General features: G+C 52.9%; 8 protein-coding genes across 8 annotated transcripts; 3 read left to right on the plus strand and 5 right to left on the minus strand.

Moving 5' to 3' along the window:
* Positions 1-15: 15 nt before the first annotated feature.
* BO66DRAFT_391251 (J-type chaperone JAC1) lies at positions 16-1,300 on the minus strand. The gene has a single exon (XM_025647208.1). It carries the CDS (start codon positions 1,272-1,274, stop codon positions 462-464), a length of 813 nt encoding a protein of 270 aa, XP_025504630.1. The 5' UTR covers positions 1,275-1,300; the 3' UTR covers positions 16-461.
* A 215-nt stretch (positions 1,301-1,515) lies between these two features.
* BO66DRAFT_391253 (putative pre-mRNA splicing factor) lies at positions 1,516-3,513 on the minus strand. Its single transcript, XM_025647209.1, has 3 exons — positions 3,293-3,513; positions 3,132-3,165; positions 1,516-3,056 (listed from the first exon to the last, which is right to left on the minus strand). Exons 1-3 carry the CDS (start codon positions 3,332-3,334, stop codon positions 1,561-1,563), a joined length of 1,572 nt encoding a protein of 523 aa, XP_025504631.1. The 5' UTR covers positions 3,335-3,513; the 3' UTR covers positions 1,516-1,560.
* Positions 3,514-3,611: 98 nt separating this feature from the next.
* Positions 3,612-5,682, plus strand: ppmA (type 2C protein phosphatase PTC7; the record flags this gene model as incomplete). The annotated part of the gene is made up of 2 exons (XM_025649848.1): positions 3,612-3,811; positions 4,299-5,682. Exons 1-2 carry the CDS (start codon positions 3,756-3,758, stop codon positions 5,680-5,682), a joined length of 1,440 nt encoding a protein of 479 aa, XP_025504632.1. The 5' UTR covers positions 3,612-3,755.
* A 1,399-nt stretch (positions 5,683-7,081) lies between these two features.
* On the minus strand, positions 7,082-9,437 carry BO66DRAFT_72343 (PWWP domain protein). Its single transcript, XM_025653538.1, has 5 exons — positions 9,163-9,437; positions 8,578-9,046; positions 8,131-8,506; positions 7,820-8,051; positions 7,082-7,763 (listed from the first exon to the last, which is right to left on the minus strand). The coding sequence occupies exons 1-5, from the start codon at positions 9,323-9,325 to the stop codon at positions 7,153-7,155; spliced, it is 1,851 nt and encodes a 616-aa protein (XP_025504633.1). The 5' UTR covers positions 9,326-9,437; the 3' UTR covers positions 7,082-7,152.
* Positions 9,438-10,912: 1,475 nt separating this feature from the next.
* On the minus strand, positions 10,913-12,914 carry BO66DRAFT_391257 (phosphatase PAP2 family protein). Its single transcript, XM_025647210.1, has 3 exons — positions 12,365-12,914; positions 11,768-12,302; positions 10,913-11,693 (listed from the first exon to the last, which is right to left on the minus strand). Exons 1-3 carry the CDS (start codon positions 12,752-12,754, stop codon positions 11,278-11,280), a joined length of 1,341 nt encoding a protein of 446 aa, XP_025504634.1. The 5' UTR covers positions 12,755-12,914; the 3' UTR covers positions 10,913-11,277.
* Positions 12,915-15,713: 2,799 nt separating this feature from the next.
* Positions 15,714-17,062, plus strand: BO66DRAFT_391260 (phosphosulfolactate synthase). The gene is made up of 5 exons (XM_025647211.1): positions 15,714-15,968; positions 16,030-16,067; positions 16,128-16,207; positions 16,265-16,347; positions 16,424-17,062. The coding sequence occupies exons 1-5, from the start codon at positions 15,934-15,936 to the stop codon at positions 16,917-16,919; spliced, it is 732 nt and encodes a 243-aa protein (XP_025504635.1). The 5' UTR covers positions 15,714-15,933; the 3' UTR covers positions 16,920-17,062.
* A 153-nt stretch (positions 17,063-17,215) lies between these two features.
* On the plus strand, positions 17,216-20,057 carry BO66DRAFT_391263 (putative C6 transcription factor). The gene has a single exon (XM_025647212.1). It carries the CDS (start codon positions 17,557-17,559, stop codon positions 19,789-19,791), a length of 2,235 nt encoding a protein of 744 aa, XP_025504636.1. The 5' UTR covers positions 17,216-17,556; the 3' UTR covers positions 19,792-20,057.
* Positions 20,058-20,418: 361 nt separating this feature from the next.
* On the minus strand, positions 20,419-22,056 carry BO66DRAFT_372648 (uncharacterized protein; the record flags this gene model as incomplete). Its single annotated transcript, XM_025645506.1, has 5 exons — positions 21,454-22,056; positions 21,206-21,261; positions 21,076-21,135; positions 20,734-20,880; positions 20,419-20,591 (listed from the first exon to the last, which is right to left on the minus strand). Exons 1-5 carry the CDS (start codon positions 21,741-21,743, stop codon positions 20,419-20,421), a joined length of 726 nt encoding a protein of 241 aa, XP_025504637.1. The 5' UTR covers positions 21,744-22,056.
* Between the last annotated feature and the right edge of the window lie 188 nt (positions 22,057-22,244).

The raw sequence follows: 22,244 nt of genomic DNA on the forward strand, positions 1-22,244 counted from the left end.
AGAGGCCGTGATTCGCTTTGTCCTTTCCTCTCTATGGGAAAAAGAAATAGACTCGCGGGATTTTGTTTGAAGATCACTTTCAGTGTACTCTGCCGTGCCCTAACCAGTGACTGCCTGCATCTGAATGCCATCCCACCCTGCATGGAAACTGGTTACTTCGAAAAGCCGAGGCACAACACTTAATTTCCAACATGAGATGATCTGATCCAATTTCACAGCGACAAGGCGTGATTCAACAACCCATTGTCACTATGGATAAGTAGACAACATTTACCACATATCCCACCCCCGCCTTCAACACAGCCCACAATGCCACTAAGAGAGGAAACGGTATCATTAACCCCATCAACACCATCTATATCTAATCATCCACAGAAGACCGAGGGAGACATGAGACTAGAGAGAGAGTAGTATACACAGAATAAACACACATATTGCATGTCCCAAATCCAACTTCAAAATCAGTGTACCAACCGAATCTCTCTCGTCCCGGGCTCCCACTCCCTCAGCCCTTCCCCAACACTATACCAGAACCGCAACTTGACACACTCGGTCCGCGCTTTCTCAATATTCCCGCCATCAAAGGCCTCCTCCAAGGCCCGCACGCACTCCCGGACCCGCTGCTCATTCTCCCGCTGCAGCTCGCGGATCGTCTCCTCCGCCCCTTCGTCCGCCCCGACCTCTTCGATCGTCTCCTGCACCTCCATGACCTCCATCAGCGTCTGCGGATCCAGCGCGTGCTTCGTCGCCCCATCCTCCGCCGTGACGTCGATCCCGTGCATCTCGCGGAGGAGGTACTGCGCGCGCTGCAGTGGGTCCAGCAGGGTGCGGTAGGCCTCGTTGATCCGCGCCGACAGGGCCTCGGCCTGCTGCTTCTGCGGACCCGAGGGGTATTTGTCCGGGTGGATGCGGGCCTGCCATTGGAGGAACTCGCGGCGCAGGTCCGCGGGGGAGATCGAGAACGGGGAGTGCGGTGGCGGGCCGGCGGGGAGCGTGTTCCGGAAGATCGTGTAGTGGTTCGTTATGTCCGGGATCTCTAGGGGGGCGGAGGAGGTAGATGAGGAGAGGTAAGAGCTGGTGGTGAAGCAGCGAGTAGTGCTGGTAAGGTTGTGGTGGTTATCAAATCGTCGTAGTGGCGACGGTGAGAGTCGGAGATGACACCGGGGATATGGTAGGGTTGTGGGTGTGGTAGATGAGCGCTGAGACACAGCTTGTAAACTTTGCCGAGAAGATCCAGCGGAGAGTAGCCGTGTGGCTACACGCGTCGTTGCCATGATTATGGGCAGAATGAAATGGTAGATGAAGATGAGCAAAGAAATTGAAGCTTCTTACTTCTCCGGAATTCTTGATTGATAATGGATAGACGGCCGATTTTGCCCGCGGAATCGAGCGGGCGGTGAGATTAGACTTGAGGGTTGTGGCTCACCGCCTGCCATTGCATGGTGGAATGTCAAGACTTATTGTCAAAATGATATCATCACCAGAGCGCACTCCTACTGCCATGATACATAGCTTCGTAATTATTGTTATGCAGTCGTATATGGTACAGTACACTCAGACTTATTCGATCCCCCAAAGCTTCACTGTCCGGTCGTGGCCACAGCTGGCAATCCATTGTGCATCCGCACTGATGTCGGTGCTAAGCACGTTGCCGGAATGCCCACTGAGACTCTTCACCAATGACCAGTCATCTGCACTGAAGATGTTGACGTTCTTGTCGAAGCCACTACTCACGAAGAATGTTCCCGACTTCTTAGGCTGTGCGGGCCCAGATGTCTCGCCGTCCACCTCCATGCGGCCCTCCGAAGGTAGGATGGAAGTGGCTTCGGCGCCCTTGTACCATCGCAAGTCAGAGACGACACTCTTGTGGGCGCCGATTCCTCCGGTGTTGCGCACTTGCCGCAGATCCCAACACTTGACCCATCCGTCTCCAGACCCGGACAGCACCCGATATCCGTCGACACCCCAGTCCAAACCGTAAATCTCCCGAATGTGTCCCTCCAGAATCATCACAGTCCGGCCTGTTCGTAGATCCCAGATACGTCCAATGCTGTCCAGGCCTCCGCTCGCCATGAGTGACCCATCGTTGTTGAATGCCACTGCGTACACCTCACGCGAATGGCCTTCCTGTAGTAACAACTCCGCCGTCGTCTCCACATCCCACAATCGCCAAGTAGTATCGTAGGAGGCAGAAGCGACATACCGGCCAGACGGGTGGAATTCCGTCCGACAGACACGACCACTATGACCGGACAGCGTCGCCAGTGGCTGCTCCTTGTCTAAGGACCACAGACACACATTGCCCTCGCCGCCACCTGAGACCAGATTCACCGTCGATTCCGAGGCGGTAGACGTCGCACCGGGGAACCAAGACAATCCACCGACCCTGTCTGCATGTCCCTTGACTGACCATTTTTCTTCGAGGTTGGGCACCGTCAGCAATTTGATACCTCCTCCCCAGTTACCAGTTGCGATCATCTGCCCGTCGGGCGAAAAGCGACAAATGCTGACAGGCCGGTCACCCGCGATTTGGGAACCGTAGAGGTCAAACTGATGCAGTTTTTCCTTGATCGCTTTACGGTGTTTGATATGCGTCCGCAAGGGGATAGTCGATTCTTCACGCAGCCTGGCGACACGGGCCTTTGCGCGGGGAAGGGAGAACCGCGCAATCTCTTTCCGCGCCTTAAGAAGCTCCTCGGAACCCTCTGTATAAAACTCCTCCTGTTGCTCAGCCTCCTCCTCCTCGTCTTCGTCGACTTCGGTTGTCCCCTCTCGCATTTCCACATCGCCCTCAGCAGCCGCCGCCGCCGCATCCTGTTTCTCCGCAAGATCAGTCAACAGCTCGCGCAAGCGGTCTCTACGATCCGCAGGTCCTTCGCCAAAGAGTGTGATTGGCTCGCCAAGCTCTCGTAGTCGCGCGCGCACTCGAGTGTCGTCAGTGGGCACCGCCATCGCAGCGGCTCTCCTCTTGCGCTCAAACTGGGATAGGATGGCAGAGGCTCTTTCCGCCGGGATGCCCGCTGCGGAAGAGGGAAGGTCATAATTTCGGTCCACGGCTGTATGAAAGATTGGGATGTCAGCTTCGAGGTGGGATTCCGTCAGTATTCGTCAGGATTACAAGTGATGCATACGTATATTTGCTAGGTCAATGCCCATATCCGTGTCCTACAGTAGAAATGAATGTCAGTCAATGCGCCCAAATAGACACAGTCGTCCTGTGAGCCGAAGATGGCGGAAGTAGCGTATTCGGTCTGAATCAGACGGCAGCTGAAGCGATGGGAAATGATCCTACCTGCGCCTCCTCCACGTACGCCTGTCGCGATGGGTGCATCATGATGGGCGACGAGATGAGGGGATTCGCCAAGAAATGCCCACTCGATTAGGCCAACACGTCAAAAGATTAACAGTTTCGAACTGTAGTGGTGGGGACCGTAGAGCCTATTTATACCAGGTAGAGAGTGTAAGTAATAGCAAAGAATCTAGAAAGTGAAGAGGGCAGAAGAGACCAAAGTTGGAGAGGAAATGAAATGGCGGCATGTCCGTTTTGCAGAAGGCGGCGGGCGACAAGGCAAATCAACCCGCCCATTCAATGATCAACTACAATCCCATCAACAATCTCCATCCAAAGTCCAGTCGCTCAACACCTTTGTCTTCTTCTCAAATTCCCTCTCGCGCATTCTCTAAAATATCTCTCGAGACTCGCTGAAAGTATACTGATTGAGCTTCTTCGTCCTGAATCGGCTCCAAGAACCGTCATGAACTCATTTCGTGCATATCATGGTCCCCTTCCGCCATCATCTACTATATCAGGGTAGTTTATTGAGAGCTGCGCTTAAGATCGCTGACCAGCCAATGAGCATTTTTCAACATTCTAGACCTCATGAACCTATACCTCCCCGTCAACACTCCTCGATCACCACATCAGAGCAGAAGCTACACTCGACGACCGGCTGAATGAGGCTCGCCCATCGGGAGGCGGTCGATGACGGCGGCGGGCGGTCACAGCAACTGCCGGCCTTTTGGCCCGAAATTTCCATCGGTCCTTCGTCTCTTCTTCCAAACTCTCCCACTTACTTTTCTTTCTCTGTGTTTGTCGAGTCAGCCGGCGTTTGGAAACGGCTACCTTATTCCCTCTCCACTCTTCTTTGTGTATCTCACACCAGTATTCGTTCTCTGCTGGACGTCGCCGTCGCCGTCGCCGACCGCTCGACCCCCCTGTTACTGCTGGCCCAGACAGGATAGAAACTCTCCGGCTCCAATCCGGGATCTTTGCTGATGCTCGCGTTGGCCTCCCACAGTAGAGCCTGCAGTTCGGCCTGCAGTAGCCTACACACCGTCGTCCGTGATCGACTCTTGGCCTCCTTTGCTACCGCAAAGAAATCGTCCCCTCGTCGATTGACCTCCCGATCATCCTTCTGTCTTGCGCCCGTCGCACGAACTCCGCCGTCTGCCGATTATCGCCGGGCTTTTCATACAACCGCGCCGCTATCCTCCCAATCCTCCTCTCCTCGTATCTCTTACCGGGTCGCTGCTTCAGCCTCTGGCAAGGGCCGTCGCTTTCACCCGGCGAAGAACTCGTACGACTTCAATCCCGACCTCCACCCGGCTATCGGCGTTGCAACAGACACTCAGGATCCTGCACTGCGAAGGAAAAGGAGACCGGACAGCGGCGAGGATGCATTCTTCGTCAGCAGGATCGGAAATGGCGACTCCGGAGCTATCGCATTCGCCGTAGCTGACGGCGTTGGCGGATGGGCAGAATCCCGCGTCGATCCGGCGGATTTCTCTCACGCCCTCTGTGGCTACATGGCGCAATCGGCCCTTGCCTGGGATGCACCAGCGGAGCAATTGCGGGCGAAGCATCTTCTCCAGGTGGGCTACGATCAGGTAGTAGCAGACAAGTCGATTCCAGCCGGTGGCAGCACCGCGTCCGTCGGTGTTGGCTTGGACGATGGTCAGATTGAGTTGGCGAATCTCGGCGATTCCGGCTCGGTCCTTCTTCGACTCGCCGCTGTGCACCATTACTCGGTGCCGCAAACTCACGGGTTCAATACTCCGTACCAACTCAGCATCATTCCTCCTCGGATGCGCGCCCAGGCGTCCATCTTCGGCGGTGCCTTTCTTGAAGACTTCCCCCGCGACGCGGCCGTCACCAACCTTCAGATGCAGCACGGAGACGTCCTCGTGTTAGCCACAGACGGAGTCTTCGACAACCTCAACAACCAAGATATCCTCAAACTTGTGTCCAGCCGCATGGTTCTTACGGGCGCCTGGACCTCCACCGAGGAGGCCGGGATCCAGCCCTCAGCGGATCTGCACCAACTCACCGGCCCCGAAGGCCTGGCGCCGCTTCTTCCCGCATCCTCCCCCACGCCATCATCCTCGTCGACCTCCTCCACTTCCTCTACCTCCGCCGCCAGCACATCCTCATCCAGCAAATCCGCCTCCTCAAACCCCCGGGACCAAGTCTACAGCCTCCAATCCTTAATAGCAGCCACCATCGCCGGCGAAGCCAAGCTAGCAAGCATGGACGTGCGTCGCGACGGGCCTTTTGCCAAAGAAGCTCAACGCTACTACCCCGGAGACTGGTACCGCGGCGGCAAAGTCGACGACATCTCAGTCGTATGTGTCATTGCGGTGGAAGAGGGATACTCCGGTCCATCCACACCAACAGCCAACTAGTCCCCCCTCCCCGCCCAACAAATAATTATTTCATGATGGCCCTCCTGCAACGCACCCCGACGTTCGGCTCACTGCAAACAACATATACAGCATCTATATACGGATAGAAATCAGTTACCATCCATACATACACTTCCACTAATTACCCCCCACATTTGGTCCTCGATCTTTTGGGAGCCGGCGCTGGGATGCCACACACACACGCATACATATACCTACCTATCTTTTACCTTTCTGACCTATGGAGTATTCTATTTCCCTGGTCTCCATGACTGCTCACATGGAGTGTGTGGTGGGTGTCCTCTGTTTATAAACCCTCTCTCTTTCTGGCTTTTCTTGTCTATACCCCCAACAATAACAACAGTCATCGATCCACGTGGGTTGAGTCGAGGTTTTTCTTCCTATGGTTTTCGCCAACTACAACACTAATGGATGGATACTATATTATGTCTTTTGGATTGCTTGTTGCCCATCTGCGTAGCATCGCACTCGCATGACTGCACGGCATCTTCTTCTGGGCGGAGAGTGTGCCATTCATTGTATCTCGGCCATTTTCAAGAGAGCCAGCATCTGTATTCTAAATGTTTGACAGGCGTCAAAGAAGAACCAAATCCGAGTTCATTGGGCTGAGGAATTAAACCTTTAAAACAATTGACTGCATACACACACACACACAAACACACACACCATGTTCCCTTTGGGGGAAAGACAAAATCAAAATCACTATCGAAATCCTGAAACAAGACCCAGGTAGAAGAACAAACCCCCGCACAGAGAAAGAAAAACATGGGGTGGGTCTGAACACACCACCATCCACCCACCCCGCGCAAAGAGAGACAACCGGATGCAATGGAAGCCCCCATCCCACAGCAACAGATCATTTCATAAAGGACAAACTCATACAGCGAGAGGGAGAAAGAATCAAGCAAAAACAGGTCTCTGGGGAAATAGGGCGAGATTAGCCCAGGAACAGCACAAAATGTCGGATAATCAAATGAAATGCGCTTGGGAGCGAACGATGAGACTTCGGTGCAGCCTCAGGTTCATCTTCCGCAGCTTCTTATCAAACCCACCAGTCGGATTCGATGTAGTTGATTGAGTCTTACTCGGATCGGAGAAGTCAGATAAGCAAGCTTTCGGAAGAAAATGTACAGAAGTCAGGAGCAAAGATCGAAATCGAATGATCACGGGCGCAAGAGAGAGATGCACGTTCAATGGCTAGTTTTGATTTCGCTGTCAATTTTCGACTCTCGTGGGCAATGGAATTCCAAAACAAGAAATGGTAGAGTGGATAACAAGCAACAGAGAGGGGGTTGTAGAGACAAATAAGAAGCAGTGACGACACAGGACCCAAATGCTAAATAGTAGGAGAGGTCCTGCACAGATGAAATAGGATGTTCAGAAAAGCCTTGCGAAAATCAGCGGGAAAGCAAATAAGAGGCACCCATAAACAAAGATGGTTTTTGTTCTTTAAACAGCTGCCTCCGCAGACTTCTCCTCTGTCTTCACGGCCTCTGCAGCCGGCTTTTCTTCGGCTGTCTTCTCCTCTTCCTTCTCTGCCGATGTCTCTTCAGCCTTCAAGGGATTCTCAACATCCTCCTTCACCGGCTCGGGGGCATCCGATTTCTCCCTTACATCGGCATCAGTCATCGGCTCGTCCTGGGGCTCCGCGGTATTCGTCTTGCTCTCCTTAGATTCATCTTCTTTCTCGTTTTCAGTATCGGCCTTGACGGGCGTCTCCACGCTGCTCTCCTTGTGAACGCCATTCGCTCTGGGCTTGTCCTCTTTCTCCTTTTGCTCGGAAGGACCGGTGGTGTCAGCATCAAGAACATTCTTCCACTTCGACAAGATGTTGATGGCGCGCTGCCGGAACTGGAATTCCTCGTCCCGAGGAATAGAGCTGAGCTTCACGATCATCTTCAACACCTTGTTGATCTTGGTCGCACGAATGATTGACACTTCCAGATCAGTGTGCTTCTCCAGCTTGCTGAAGTAACCCGACATAGCAGTCATCTCTTCCTCTGCGGGTGGGAGTTCACGGGAGATGAAACCCTTCTGAAGCTTGTGGCGGATGAAGAGAACTACATGGTGTGAGCACATCTTCCGCCAAACACGATCTTGCATTTAGGGCACTTACTCTCTTTCTCCTTCTTCTCCTTGAGTTCCTCCTGATTGACCTTCTTCTCAGGTTCTTTGGAAGCCGGACGAGAATCTTCGCCTTCGTCACTTGCAGCAGCCTTGCCAGCCTTCTTAGTGCTGGCGGTTTGCTTGGCCTTGCTAGAAGCAGGAGCTTTCTTTCCAGTCTCATTGGTCGGGGTTTTGGGTGTCGTCAACTTCAATTTAGTGGTAGTCTTGGGCGTCTTTGCGGGCTATTAATCACCGCGAAGGAAAATCGTTAGCTAGTGTTACCTGTCGCTGCGTCGTTCGAATGAACCACCCCTGACTCACCTTCTCATCCGCTGTAGTATCAGCTTCAGCATCCTTCTTCCGCTTCTTGGAGCTCTTCGGCTTGTGTTCCTCCTCATCAGCGTCCTCCATCTCGACATCTTCGTCGTCAACGACGTCCATGCTCTTGCGCTTGTTCTTCTTTGCTTCTCGGGCAGCTTTAGCAGCGGCCTTCGCAGCTGCCTGAGCTTCCATCTCCTCATGTTCTTGCTCAAGCGCACGCTGGTGGTCGGCCAGAAGCTCCTTGAAATGCTGGAGATCGTGACCTTCAGCACCGACGGCATAAGCAGACAGCAACAATTTGCTCTTGCCCTTCTCTGATACTTCCTTGCAGGTGGCAGGCTCGAGAGGGGTCAGGTCTGTGTTGGGGACCCAGGCGCTAAAGCGGTGTTAGACAGATCACGGTGGGGGGAGCACAATTGTAAGGCAGAAACGCCAAGTGTTACTCACAATTCATTTGTCTCAAAGAACATGACCGGGAAAGTTCGCTCGTGCGCGCGCTTGCCGCCTTCAGCGTAGTCCTCTCTGATGGTTCCATCTTGACGCTGAGCGGTCACGGGACGCGTTTCCAGCAGAGTCTGGGGAAGCATCTCTTCATCGCAGATAATGGAAGGCCACGGTGGGTAGCTTCTCAGACGCGCGAGGAAATAATCACCAGGTTTCGCGTCGAGGTGCAGGACGCGAACTTGCGACTTCTTTCTGCTCAATGAACCTCCGGTAGATTTGCGCCGTGAGGCTGATGATTTCTTGGCCGAGGCGGGTGTTCCGTTGGCCTCCGATGCTGGGGCGGCTTTGGCTTCGGGCTCTGCAGGGGCGGCGGCGCCATCGGCGGGTTCCTTCGCGTCGACAGGCTCAGAGGGGGTGGTGGGCTTTTCAGCTTCAGTTGTCTCCTTTTTCTCCTCAGAAGCAGACGCAGACTCTATACGTGGTTGATGGGAGATGTTAGAGAGTGTCACATATACGGGGGCTTAGCTTGGTTGGAGATCCCTTGTCGAGAACCAAGCCAGCGCAAGCCAAGATCAGACGAGTATTTACCTGAAGACTTCTCATCCGAACCATTGGGTTCCTTCTCTTCCTTTTCCTTGGACTGCTCTGGCGCCGAGTCCACAGGAGTGGATTGGGTCTCGGCAGGCGCGCGCTCGACGGGCTCAGCACCTTCGGGAGCGGGCGCAGAGGCAGCAGGAGACTCCTCGGCCATGATGCGCTAGGGATCAGATGACGAATCGACGGATGAGATAATAGATCAGTAGGAGATGGAGATAACAAGAACCTTCCGACGATAGGATGAGATGGGGTGGGAAGGGGGGGGGGAGGTTGAAGTGGGATTTGGTTGGGGGGAGGGGGAAGAGTGAGGTGAGTGAGTGAGGGAGAGAGAGAGAGAGAGAAGTGGTGGAGAAGGTCGCGACGCCGGGAGGCGGGAAGTCGAACAACGCGTTGCACTTCTTGGGGGGAAGGGAAAGCGACACACTGCCAAACCGCAAATGACGCAAACACTTCAACAGCCACAACCTTCTCAAGACTTGAGATCAACCACAACAGTAGGTCGCTCTGTTTCGAATTTCAACCAGATAGACTCTATCTGGTTCATAAAGCTTTCTCTGGATAAGCTGCTGGAAAGGCTGTGCTTGTAGTGGAGTAGTCGAGTGCTAGTCACTGGTTCCTCCCGAGGTCACGGCACCCGAGGTCACAACACGGCTTTGAAAGATAGATAGGTGTAGATGAAGCTGTCGCGTTTCAGACAAGATGGTAATCAGAGGTCGAGAGACGATGATTGTGTCAAGGGGAATTCTGCCGGTTCACGACTGTGACGCGAGCACACACGCACACCACCAGCGGCACGAGACGATCTGCCAGCTGCCTGTAGACCGCAGTTGCTGCTGCACTACCACCTTCAACACAACAACGACAATGTCAATAACACGCGGATGCGATCGTGTTCAGATTAGATGGTGGTGGTCCTTCTGTTGGAGTTCAATAGGCGATGCGACCGGATATAGACGGGATCGCTGTTGGTGACAGTTGGGGAGTCCCTCCCCAGTCTGACCAAAGTTGTAGATTACTGCCTCCCTTGGTAGACCCAAAGACTCGGGTGCAAGTGACAGTGCAGTGAGGAAATCTGGTTGAAGAGTTTAGAAGGTGATGCAGGAGTAATAGGGAGGTTGCGGACTGACCTGGTGGCACCCTCGTCAAGCCAAGAGCGACTGAACGCGAAGAGGACGTCGAGCAACACCGAGAAACCCCGCGGTCGCAAGGATCTGCTCTGCAAGGTAAAGAGCAGGGAAACCCACCACTGCTCACGTAACAAAGACAAAAAGGTCGGTCTTATCTCTATCTACCGAGATGATTGATTGATGGGGAATTAATTCGACAATCACAAGGGAGAAAAGGAGTGATGGGGTTGGGTGTGAACGTGCGAAAGGGTAGTAGTTGAGTTGGTAGTAGTAATCCATGATGGTCAAGAATGGAGAAATCGCCCACCTCAGACCATACAAAGTACACACGCACTGTTCATTCACACTTCCCCTCCTCCAGGCCCTTTTGATACCACTCCGATCCACCAATTCACCACTAACTTGCGGTCTTTCACTTTGAATTCGGGAGCCTTCACTTAGATGGACGTCGAGATCTCACTTGTAGAGACGAAGCGACCCGTCTTTGTTACCCTGTTCCGTATACCCTTATATACTTTGCCAGGTGAGCCCGAAAAATACGGTGGTATCAACCCCACCACTCTTCCTCCATAGCACACGTTACGGGCGCTGGAGATATGATTATATTTTAGTACTTGGAGATTCCACTCGACTCATATGCGCAGAACCACTTGACTACCGCCAATCATGCTCATTTACGGTCTAAACTCGTACAATCACACAGAAAGAAAGAATAAGAAAAAATAATCAGGCACTCATACTTGCATTATCTCCTAAGGATGCTTGTATATACGCTGTAAGGACTGCGTCAATTGCAGTGACATGATGGACGTAATGATACGGCCAAATAATAAATCGAGGAAGCATATTAGCAGGGAGTCATCGAGGTCATGGTTCGGAGTGGGGTTCATAGACATTAATGTTGCATATGCAAGGGTATCATCAAGCTCTAGGACAGGCAAAGTGGGCAGGAGGGGATCACCTCCCGACTGTCGCTGCATTAAGGGAGAGAGGTGTGTTCGGAAATGCCATCGTCGACCCAGCCGACTGCGTCTTCGAGTCCGTCCGTGGTGTTCGATGCTGGCTTGTGAATACGAACCACCCACAGAAAGTAATCTTCCAGGGGTAGCAGATTCAAGAGGATTCCGTTGAATCTCCATCCGAGAGCGCATACCGTTGCACCGGCAATCGCGTCCAAGATGAAGTGGTTCGCGGTGGCGACGATAGCGGCCAGGATCACAAAAGGATAGGCAAAGCCCAGAGCGAGGCAGCCCAGCCGGCGCCACGAAGGAAGCTGCAGCTTCAAAGGACCAATGGCCACGCGGGTGCGGCGACGCTGATGTGGCGGCAGCGGGATGGTCATGATGGTGAGACCAATCATGAGGGAGTAGCCAAAGTGTAACGACGGCATGGCGGCTAGCACGCAGTCAGTGACATTGTTCAGAAATAGCCCAGGACGCCTAGCTGGTCTTCAAGACCACACGACTTACCATACTGATTGCAGAAGCGATTCTCGGTCCAGACGCTGCCCGCGCCGTTGACTCCGTGCACAGTATCAACAAACCCGTAGCTACGGCCCAAGGCTGCGTCGGGCCCCTTCGCATCTTTGTCGCTCAGCAGACGAGGAGGCATACAGGGCCACAGAGTGAAAACCACAAAGGCAAGCAGATTGCACACGGCAAGAGTTCGGCGCCGGGCCTGATATAGATGAGACCCCGCGGGTGAGCCGCTCACTAGCCCGCGCGGTTTTCCTGGTTGCGACTCGTCGGATCGGTTCCTTGTGATGGTGAAATAGTACAGCCAGACGAGAAAGGCGATTGTTCCAGGAATGTGGATGAACGAATAGATCCAGTTGGTCCAGGTCATGAGAGTGGGATGGCGAAGAAAGTATTTTTGGATGGAAACCTCCCAAAACAAGCCCAGTGCCTCCTCAATCTGTACCAATCGCAGTGCATGTTTGCGCGCCACATCGACTGTATCATCTTTGAGAGTGACAGCAGTGAATGCGCGACCCAACTGATATGTCTGTATCCAGTAGGTTAGTCTTCCGGTCTGAGTCGCGAGCGGGAGTGCAGGTTCAACCATACCCAGTATACAAGCGCCCAGTACCAGCACTCGACAAGAAAGGGAAACTTGCGGAGCAAGCGACTGAGTAACCGATCATGAAAAACAGTGGTGTCTGGAGACGTGACTTCGAAGGTCGAGTTAAAGAGCCCGATCTGTCTCTTGCGCCAACCAGTCTGACCGAGCTGCGGGAGCGACGAAGAAGATGAAGAACGGCGGTTTAGTAGAGTATCTTTGACAGTGGGGGTAGAGACGCCGGACTCGATTGCGCCAGGAGAGGAATCACGCGACACGACATTGGAAGTGCGACGAGGTCTCCGGGGAGGAAATGACCCTGTACTTCGGTTGATCCAAGTGCCTCCGAAGAGGAGGACGATGACGGTCAGAGGTTCTAAAATGGCCCCTACGCCCATGATGAATGGAAGCGGAAAAGGAATGCGCTGGTCTGGCTAGTGGCGGAAGAATGATCCAGGACCAAGGGAGAGAAATAAGACTAAGAATCTAGGCGAGGCGGATGGAGGAAGGGAGTGTCGTGGTTCGAGAGGATGAGCGGCTGTGATAGTATAAGCGACTGAGAGAAAAGAAGAAGTTAAGTTGCAAGAGAGGGTGCTAGCATTATAGGTACAGGTATCGAGGGAGGCAAGCTGAGAGAAGGCGATGTGGATTCGAAGCGAGGTAAGATGTAAGATGAGAGATGGATGGGAAAAGGAAACTGGGAAAGATGTCACGCTACCTGCTGGTTGAGAGGCTGGTTATGTATGTATGCACAGTATGTACGGGAGGGGTATTCATGTAGGTACCTAACCTCCACTTACGTATTCTGCCCACTTCCTCTTGGTTCAGGGCAAGTCCATGCTTTAAGTATCTTAGGACTTTAAGTATAAGAAAGTCAAAAGGTAAGAAAGAGCTTTGAACTTGGCGAGATAGTACAGTACTTGGACCCAGCCAAATTTCAAGTGGGGGGGTGGGTGGGGGAAGAAGAAGAGGAACCATGCGAGGTGAAAGAAGCTCAATAACGAGAACTGCTCACGGAGGCCTGCCTGACCGGTAGCTATTCTGTGCATATGTCGTGACAATTAACACATGCTGGAGCCAGGGAAGGGCAACCAAGGAAAGCAGGCGACCGCTATAGATTAGTGGTTTGGAGTTATCGGAGCTACCGGAAGCCGGGTGTTATTTTTTTTCTTTTCTTTTCTTTTGAGACATCGGGTTTCCAGACCCTAGTCTACCTTGGCATGGTAGTAGTATTTGTACATGACTGGCTCGTCCTAGTTCGAGTGAAGAGATTGTGATAGATTTCACCTTCTATGGTCAGCAAAAAGTACAAGTCATATCTCTCTCTTACTGTACGGGCTCATGACTCTCAAGCTTGCTCTGAAGAACTACTAAGAACTGCTCGAAATATGATCACAACTACGCTGGAGGGACTGTATGATCCATCTACGATGATGGCCAACACACCTCGGGTAGTTCAGCGGTGAACAAATCTCCAACTGAGTATGTTGTGAATGGATGGTCAGCCCTAAGTACCTCCCTGTAGGAGAAGTACTAGTAGGTACCGTCTCGGTATTGACTAGTAATGATCATTACAGAATGGAAGCTGGTCGCCCCACTACCTAGTAGTACCAATCCGAGGAAAACAAGGGAAGCAACCAATGGTTGGTGGAACGGGATCTTGCAGCACCAGCACTGAGCTGCCCACCGTGGACTGCTGCTTTCTTTCCCCGAACCAGGTAAGACGTCACATGGTCACGGGATGGAGGGTCTCCCTTCAATTCTGATTACTCACAGCTGGTGCTGATTATTGATTTGTTATCCTCCTCAATCCTCGTCATAGCATTGCATGCCTCTACATATATGTATCTCGTATAGTAGTAGTATCGTCCATATGTGAAGGTTGCAGGCGTGTACGAAACCCGACCCAGTAACTAGCAGAGAGAGGCCTATGCGTCGATCAGTGAACATCACCTCCCCGGATTGTTCAGCCTTGTCCAGCCTTGTCTTGCCCAACAGTGTACTGACTGGTACACGGTACAGTACGCACTTTTCCCACTTACTGTATATACTCATGTCCGCCCAAGTCAACATTGCTCAACGACTGGGTCGGCATTCTCATATCACCAGTATAAATTATGAGCTTGATTATTGTACTCGCCTGAAGCGGTCCAGGTACTGCGGTTACACATCGGACCAAGTACTTTACGTACGAGAGAAGGAAAAAAAAACCCCGTGCTTAGCGCCTAGCATGAGTCTTCGCATCGGCCACGGCTGGAGCCACTTGGTCCGCTTCCGAGCGCCCGCCCAAGCCAAGCCGCCAATACCTCCGAATTGGCAAATTCCCCAAGGCCCAATGTGAACTGATCCGTCATAACTAAGACTTTGTGTGCATTAATAATGTCCAGTGTCGGCACCGGAACTCAGCACGCCCGCTCCCAGTTTCCGCTGACGCCGAACTCCGTGCAAATGAAGCTCAGTCAGCGGGTATCCCTAACTAACTAGTTAAGTGGTTCCATCCTGAGAACAGTGCAGTGAATCGGATCCATGATTCCAACTGGTTTTATTGCCAAAACCGGCTTACCACCAAGGTTCAGCGCCGCGGCCTAGATCCGAATCCGTTGAAAGACCCTTCGGTCGGCCTTACTGACTAATGGAGACTCTCAAACTGAGGGATTGACCCGCCCTGATGATCCAGGGTGCCTGCCAAGTACAGCATAGCAGCAGGAGAGACAAGCTTGTTTCTCGTGAGAAGTACTTGTTGTGATTTGGGGTAGCTTCATTAAGTTCTGGTCCTTCGTTATCATTTGATGACTTATAAATCATTAAAAGGAGCATCTTTCCTCCAGGGCCAGGAAATTGACCGAGGACTTGTCTCCTACTGATGACGTCATGCTAGCGTTAGCTGCTATTGTTAAACCACTCCCCACTTTCGTTACACTGTGCTCCTTGTCCGAGGATTTGCGTTCTCCCAATCTAGACTCAAAGATCCCAAAACTCTTGGATCGGTGCTTACTGGGTAGAGAAACCCCCATACACTTGATTGATTGACATGCCCTCGAGCCAATCACGCCATGCCTCTCACCCAGGAGGAGGATGAGATCTTGTTTACGTCAATCTTCAATGCAACCAAAAGCCCGTACAGTATTGACCACAACGCAATTGAATCTTGAGAAATCCACTTCCCTACTCCTCTTGTCTCGCAACACACAGCTTTAGTCTTTCTGTATAATCAGTACTCACCCTCAATATGTTTGCACCGCTCCCTCGCGTCGCTCCTGCCTCCACTTTGCGAAGTAATATCAATTTTGCGTTGCGACAGCTTCCCAGCGCCTCAGCCTCGGTGCCGGTACTGCCCACAAGATGCTATTCTTCATCCACATCGGCAAAGAAAGAGATCACGCTGCTCCAGGATAAGAAGAATGGATTCGGGTTTGCACGGTCAAACCCCAGACCACCCAAACCGAGGACCAAGGGTGTCACCGAAATCAGGGGCCCATACTATACTGTATGCCGGCTATACAGCCGTATTCCTTAGCATATCTGGAGTGCCGTGTGCTGTTAAGGACCCATAAGGAGCTGATTAGAAGTACAGGCCATGGGGAAACGATACCTAGCAGATGTGCTGGAGACGTGAGCCGCTCGACCGTGTAGACATTGGAGAGATTTTGCTGCTGACAACTGCCACCAAAAGCATGGGAACCCATGTGGACGGCTTGAAGTTTGCAGGAGGTAACCAGCTCCAGCTACTCAGCTTGCTCCTGGACGATAGAGGCTAAGCCAGTCAAATAGGGTCATTCTCTCTTTTCCCAGAAAGGCCTTTGAGGGAGTTAATTGATCTTGCTCACGACCACGGAGTCTATGTCTCCACAGTAAGCCGGGATAGATAATACTGTTGTCTTCCTGGATGCTAGCTAAACGCTCCTTAGGGCGGTTGGGCTGAGCACCTACTCACTCATCCCGATGCAAACGCCGTGTTTGATAAGTACCTTCGCAAGTGCAAGGACCTTGGGTGCGTATACTCCCATCTAAACAAGCCCAGTTTACCCCGTCTCTGCAATACATCTAATCCATTCTCTCTACTCTAGGTTCGATGTCATCGAGCTCTCATCGGGCTTCTTATCCATCCCCGAAGACGACTGGCTCCGCCTCGTTGACAAGGTCCACTCCTACAAGCTGAAAGCGAAGCCCGAGTTAGGGATTCAGTTCGGTGCCGGGGGCGACACCCCCGCGGCAGGGCTGGAAGCTATAGGTACGTCTGATCCGTCGAAGTTGGTGAACCTGGGCCGGAAATTCCTCGACGCAGGCGTCGAGCGCTTGATGATCGAGTCGGAGGGCATCACCGAGAATGTGGAATCGTGGCGGACCGATGTGGTATCGAAGATCATGAAAGAGCTTCCTTCGGAAGGCGTCATGTTCGAGGCAGCAGACCCGAAGGTCTTCAACTGGTACATCCGAGAGTTCGGCATTGATGTCAACTTGTTTGTCGACCACAGTCAGATTGTGCAGTTATCGTGTTTGCGCCATGGGATTTGGGGCACGGCCGACACTTGGGGAAAGATTGTCTCTTTCCGACCTGAGTAATGGGTGTAATGTGAGGTTGGTGGCATGGCCGACTAGGATATATAGTAGTCAGATTAAACTAATGTACGTGAATCTGGTCGGGATCATTGTCATGTTGCAAATTGTACTGGGACGTCTCCATTAGTGGGAGATTCCCAGCTCGGAGGTAAAGGAGAAGTTGATCGGGGGGAGCGCACGTCATTACCCGATGCAGCCAAGTTCGCATCGTGCAGCTGAGTCATGCACGGAAAGATCCATCTCCCCCCTCTTCTCTCCGTCTGGTTCAATGCTCCTCTCCTCCGCCGAACCCCAACTTTCCCAACTTTCCACCGCAATTCGGGGGAAACAAAAAGGCAATGCTGCCTGTGGTGTCGATCTCGCTTCCCAGCAAGCTTTCACGCGTCCCACTGGTTCTGAGGATTGCCCGAGCTAGCGAACAGGAGATGTTGCACGCCACTATTGACTAGTTTAGTTTGGGTTTCCAGCTTAAGCCCATCGCTAGCCGATCTAATTAGCTAGCCTACTGCTTACGCTTAGAGCCTAGAGGGATCCTCACCTTTTTTTCTACCTGCCTGCCTACCTGCCTTGCATTCTTTCTTTAGCGCCATCTCGCGCCCTCGACGGCTCGATTCAAGCTCCTCTGAATACATGCTTCATTATGCCGCGGGCAAGCACGGCTCCCGGTGCTCGACTCCGGTGCAGGAGAGCTTGCGATAGTTGCAAGCGACGGAAGCAGAAATGCAACGGAGAGCAGCCATGTACAATCTGCGTCCAACGTCGCAAAGAATCCGAATGTCATTTCTCCGACAAGCCCGCCCGCTTGCTCAAGCCAAGCAACACCCCCAAAGAGACCATGCTTCTCAGCGAACACCTCGTCCCAACCCCGCAGCGGCAGACGGCCATGGACCGACTTCTGAACTCGCTCGAAGACCGTAGTGCAACATTGGAACAACAGGCGGCGGACGACAAGGATGGCACAGCGCCGGTGCCGAAGGTGGCTAGGCTTTTGCGTGATGGACAGGGAAAGTTCATGTACATTGGTGATTCCGCAAGCTTATCCTTCTTACAGAGCGTCCGTCGCATCGTCTCCTCGTCGATCGGCCGCTGTGATTTCACGGAAGATAACTCGCGACATTCAATGCTGGAGGCTTTCCAAAATAGTTCTTCGACACAGACAGGGCCCTTGATCGCGCCTCCCAGCAACGAGGAGGCCCAGCGGTTGGCGCGTCAATACGTTCTTGCTACCAGCCCACTGCTGGATCTTTTTGATCTCAACGAATTTCACCCGCGCCTTGCCAACTGGGTGGGAAACCCCACTGGTGACGAAGACACGGTCAGCTCGATCTTCTACCTGGTGCTCGCGATTGGCGCACAGGTGTCAGACACCAACCAGACCCTGGCAGAACAATACTTCATCAGTGGACGTCAATTAGCGTTCTCTGCATTCACCGAAACCCCCAGTATCTACACTATCCAATCCTATGTCTTGATATCCATGTACATGCTAGGTGCGTGTCGGCGCAATGGCGCCTTCATGAACCTTGGCATCGCGCTCCGGGCGGCATATGCGGTTGGCATCCATAGGAAAGATGCTAATTCGCTGTTCTGCACTCGAGAGCGACGGGCCCGCGAGCGCGTCTGGAAGAGTCTTCGTATGATGGACCTTTACCTCAGTGCCTCTTTAGGACGGCCGCCGGCTACCTTGGACTTCGATTATGACCTTCGCGAAGATGGTCTTCCGGCGGATCAACAGCGTCTCGAACCCGAAGAACAATTATCTATGACCGTCGTTTCGTTGTGCCGCATCTTCGAACGGATTTTGACCGAAGTCTATATGCGGCAGGTAGTATCGCTCACCGTGGCTGATGCTATCTCGAACCAACATCGAACCTGGGTCCGTAACCTGCCTATGTTTCTGCAGGTGCAGACAGAACGGCTAGAATCCAAGAATCTAGAAGAAACCTTAGCCGCAGCGCATGTATTCGGGTCGTACTACTGGTCGATCATTCTTCTGACTCGTCCGTTTCTTGTTTTTCGGGTTTCGCAGTATGTGCGAAGTAAATCTGATTCTACAAGCTCCGGCGACACCAGGACCACCAATTCTCGGATCGCGCTCTTTGCCGATGCATGCGTCTACTCAGCCTTACGAGGTCTCAACATTGTGGATGGTCTTGCTCGTTACAGCAATCTCCCTCGCCGGTTGCCCTTCCTGATTAACTCCGTCTTCAACTCAGCTGTGGTGCTAGGCGCAGCATTCTTTGCAGACTACGACAACCTACTCCCGCTGGAGGAGGGAATGGAAAAGGCCGAACGATTTCTTGGCTTGTTCGTGCCGCATGATCCTCATGCATGTCGCTTCTACCAGATCATCAAGTATCTCCGCGCGGCGGTGGCCGAGTATGTCCGTCGACGAAATCGTCAGTGGATGGAGCGCCGTAGTCGTCAAGTGGACCAGCTTTTCGGCCAGGTCGGCACTTCGGATGAGCCCTCGGCCGCAGCAGATGCCAACACTCCGTCAAGCCGACGCGGCGATCCAGCAGCCGTCTTGTCACCGCTCTCTCCTGAGAAAGTGGCCGGGGGACCAACACTACCTCACCCCTCCAACATGACTACGGCCACCACCGCGGCTCCAGGCCAAGTGGATAACGACATTTGGGAGACCCTGTATGGCACCCAGGGCGCACCTCCTCTTCCATACGATACGGCCGTTTCGACGCTCACCACGACGGGGATTCCCATCGGCTGTTCCCCCGGCGGGACCATCCCGTCTGGCGCTTTACCTTCTGAGGTCCCGGGTGGCCATACGCCGCTGTCTGATGTGATTATGCCGGACAATGGCCTTCTGTATATGGCTGAGGATCTTCCCGTGTTTGGTCTCTGGGAAGACGCCTAGACTTGGGGCCGTTCTCTTTTTCGGTGTACACCTTATCGAATGTACACGTTCGCCAGCACTTTTACCACCTGTCTATTGGGACAGGTGATATACGACATCTTCATGAACATAGCACGCCCGACTCCCATCTTCTGGCGTTTTTGGATCTCGAACCTGGCGTTCAGACGATTAGCTTTGGGGTCGATTCCATGTATATCCTCTTTATTTTTACTTCTGTCTGTACATACCTACCTTCCTGCAGATAGCGAATCCATGCATTTACATAGTGGCACCGTCCTTTACCATTGGGAAGATCATGTGATGTTAAAACAGCATCAGACTCGGATGTAGGTCCATTGGAGCCCTGATGTTGGCTCCATGGTCTAGTCCCAACAGCAACAGCCAACCCTGCGAGCCTTTAGGGGCAGAAATCACAAGACAAGACATCTGAGAACGACACAAACGCCTCCACCCAGTCTTCCTCTCTATACAGCAAATTGTATATCGTATACAAGCCCGCCAACAAAGCCCAATCCCCGCATACACCCCTACACAACTCTCTAACATCCCCACCAAACCCAGATTTCCCCAACCCACCACACCCCAGACCCCACAACCTAACCCGCAAAAGAAAGAAAGAAAACCCCCCTAATGCTTAGCCGTGAAATCATCCACGGGAATCCCCACCGCCTCCGCATGCCACGTACGGCCCCCATCCGCGGTCAAGAAGCCGTGAGGACTACTCGTCGCGCCCACCAAAGACAACGTCTGCCCGAACAGCGGGTCCGCCTCGCTGAGGACGATGGTAATGTTGGTCCAGCCTATCGTACATGCAGGAGCTCATCAGCTATTTGAGAAGAAGACACCTTCTTTTCCCCTGGAGTATAGGAGAAAGGAAAGAGAGGAGCGATGTGAAATAGGCAGCGGAGAACAGGGCAAGAGCAGGCAAGGCAAGGGACGCACTATAGCCCGGCAACGAGCCGCAGGCGCCTGACCCGGTGTAGCATTCGTCGGCGGAGTAGAGGTACTGCAGGGGGTTGGTGAGGGGGTCGGTCTGCTGGGAGACGAGGGTGTCGGCGATGCGGACGGATTGGTGGACTTGGACTTGGACTTGGTTCTGGTTCTGGACGGGTTGGACGGTGACTGTTTCTCTTGGGTGAGCTCCGATGGGTGGAGGGTGGTGGTCAGTTCGATGTGGTTTCGTTGCTCTCTCTCGCTGACGCAGGCCAAACGTATAGATAGATGGAATGGGTCCGAAAGAGAGAGAGAGAGAGATTGGGGGAAAGGGTGGATGGATCAACTGACTCTCGAAATCCACCAGCGCATCCTTCGCCACGGGGACGTACGGCTGCGCAACTTGGCCGGCTAGTATGGGTTCCATTCACTTAGCCATATACATTACATATACTCTCTGGGATTCTGCAGAGACACTCACCCGAAGTATACGTACTAGCAGCCACGCACCACTCCTCCGCTCCAGCCGAACAGCCCCTACGTTCCACACAAACCACACTCCATATCAGCGTCTCTCCCACATACACTTCTCGTCTCTTTTTAACAACAGTATAAAACACTGGGACCAGAAATCCCGGCAATACAATATCAAAGACTCAGGGACAGAATCCCAGAACTACCATACCATACCTTAGACACACTGCGGAACCGAAAAGTAAACAAACATACTGGGACTTCTGGTCCGGCGACCAATTGAGCAACGGCTGATAGAGACTGTTGCTCGCGTCGCCCTGCGTGGCGGACACCCCGATCCAGATGGAGGTCCAGACTTCATCGCGGGGGTCCTTCACCGTCGTCCCCTGGGGCACTCGGGGCGTGGCGATCGAGTATGTGGCCTTGGTGATCTGGCCGTGGGCCGGGGGACCCAGGTGGAAGCCGTATCCGAAGGTCCATGAGTCGGGGCTGTAGGCGGCGGTGCTGTCGAGGGCGAGGGCGAGGGCGATGTATGTGCAGCGCATTTTGCTTTTCTTCTGTGGTTGATGATGAGAATCGGACAGAAATGGAGTGGATTGGCGTGGTTCAAAAAAGAAAACACGGAGTGAGATACAGTCGCGAAGCACTAGAAATCAATGACAATGACACTTTACGAGAACGGAAATTCCGAGAATGAGAGTCGGCTTGTTGATCAACAGCCTTCTCGAAAAACCGGATGGCGCCCAAAGTTAAATGGGGGTTGTTAGGGCAAGTCAAGCAGCTCAGCTGTAGTTGCTACAGATAATAAACTCAAGTCATTTGAGTATTGTCGTCAGGGACTCCACTGTCAGATTTAAGCTCCAATTCAGGTAGCAGAGACAAGATATCTGATGTATATAGCATCGAAAGCAGAACCAGACTTGTTTACTTATAGTTATAGTTATCGGCGGGAACGCCACACGGGAAGACGGCAGATCGGCCAGGTCAAGCATCCGCCACTGACTGACGGATATGCCGCCTACCGTATAAGTCTTTGGTAGATGAAC

Source organism: Aspergillus aculeatinus, assembly GCF_003184765.1.
Source record: "Aspergillus aculeatinus CBS 121060 unplaced genomic scaffold BO66scaffold_20, whole genome shotgun sequence".
Classification (NCBI taxonomy): domain Eukaryota; kingdom Fungi; phylum Ascomycota; class Eurotiomycetes; order Eurotiales; family Aspergillaceae; genus Aspergillus; species Aspergillus aculeatinus.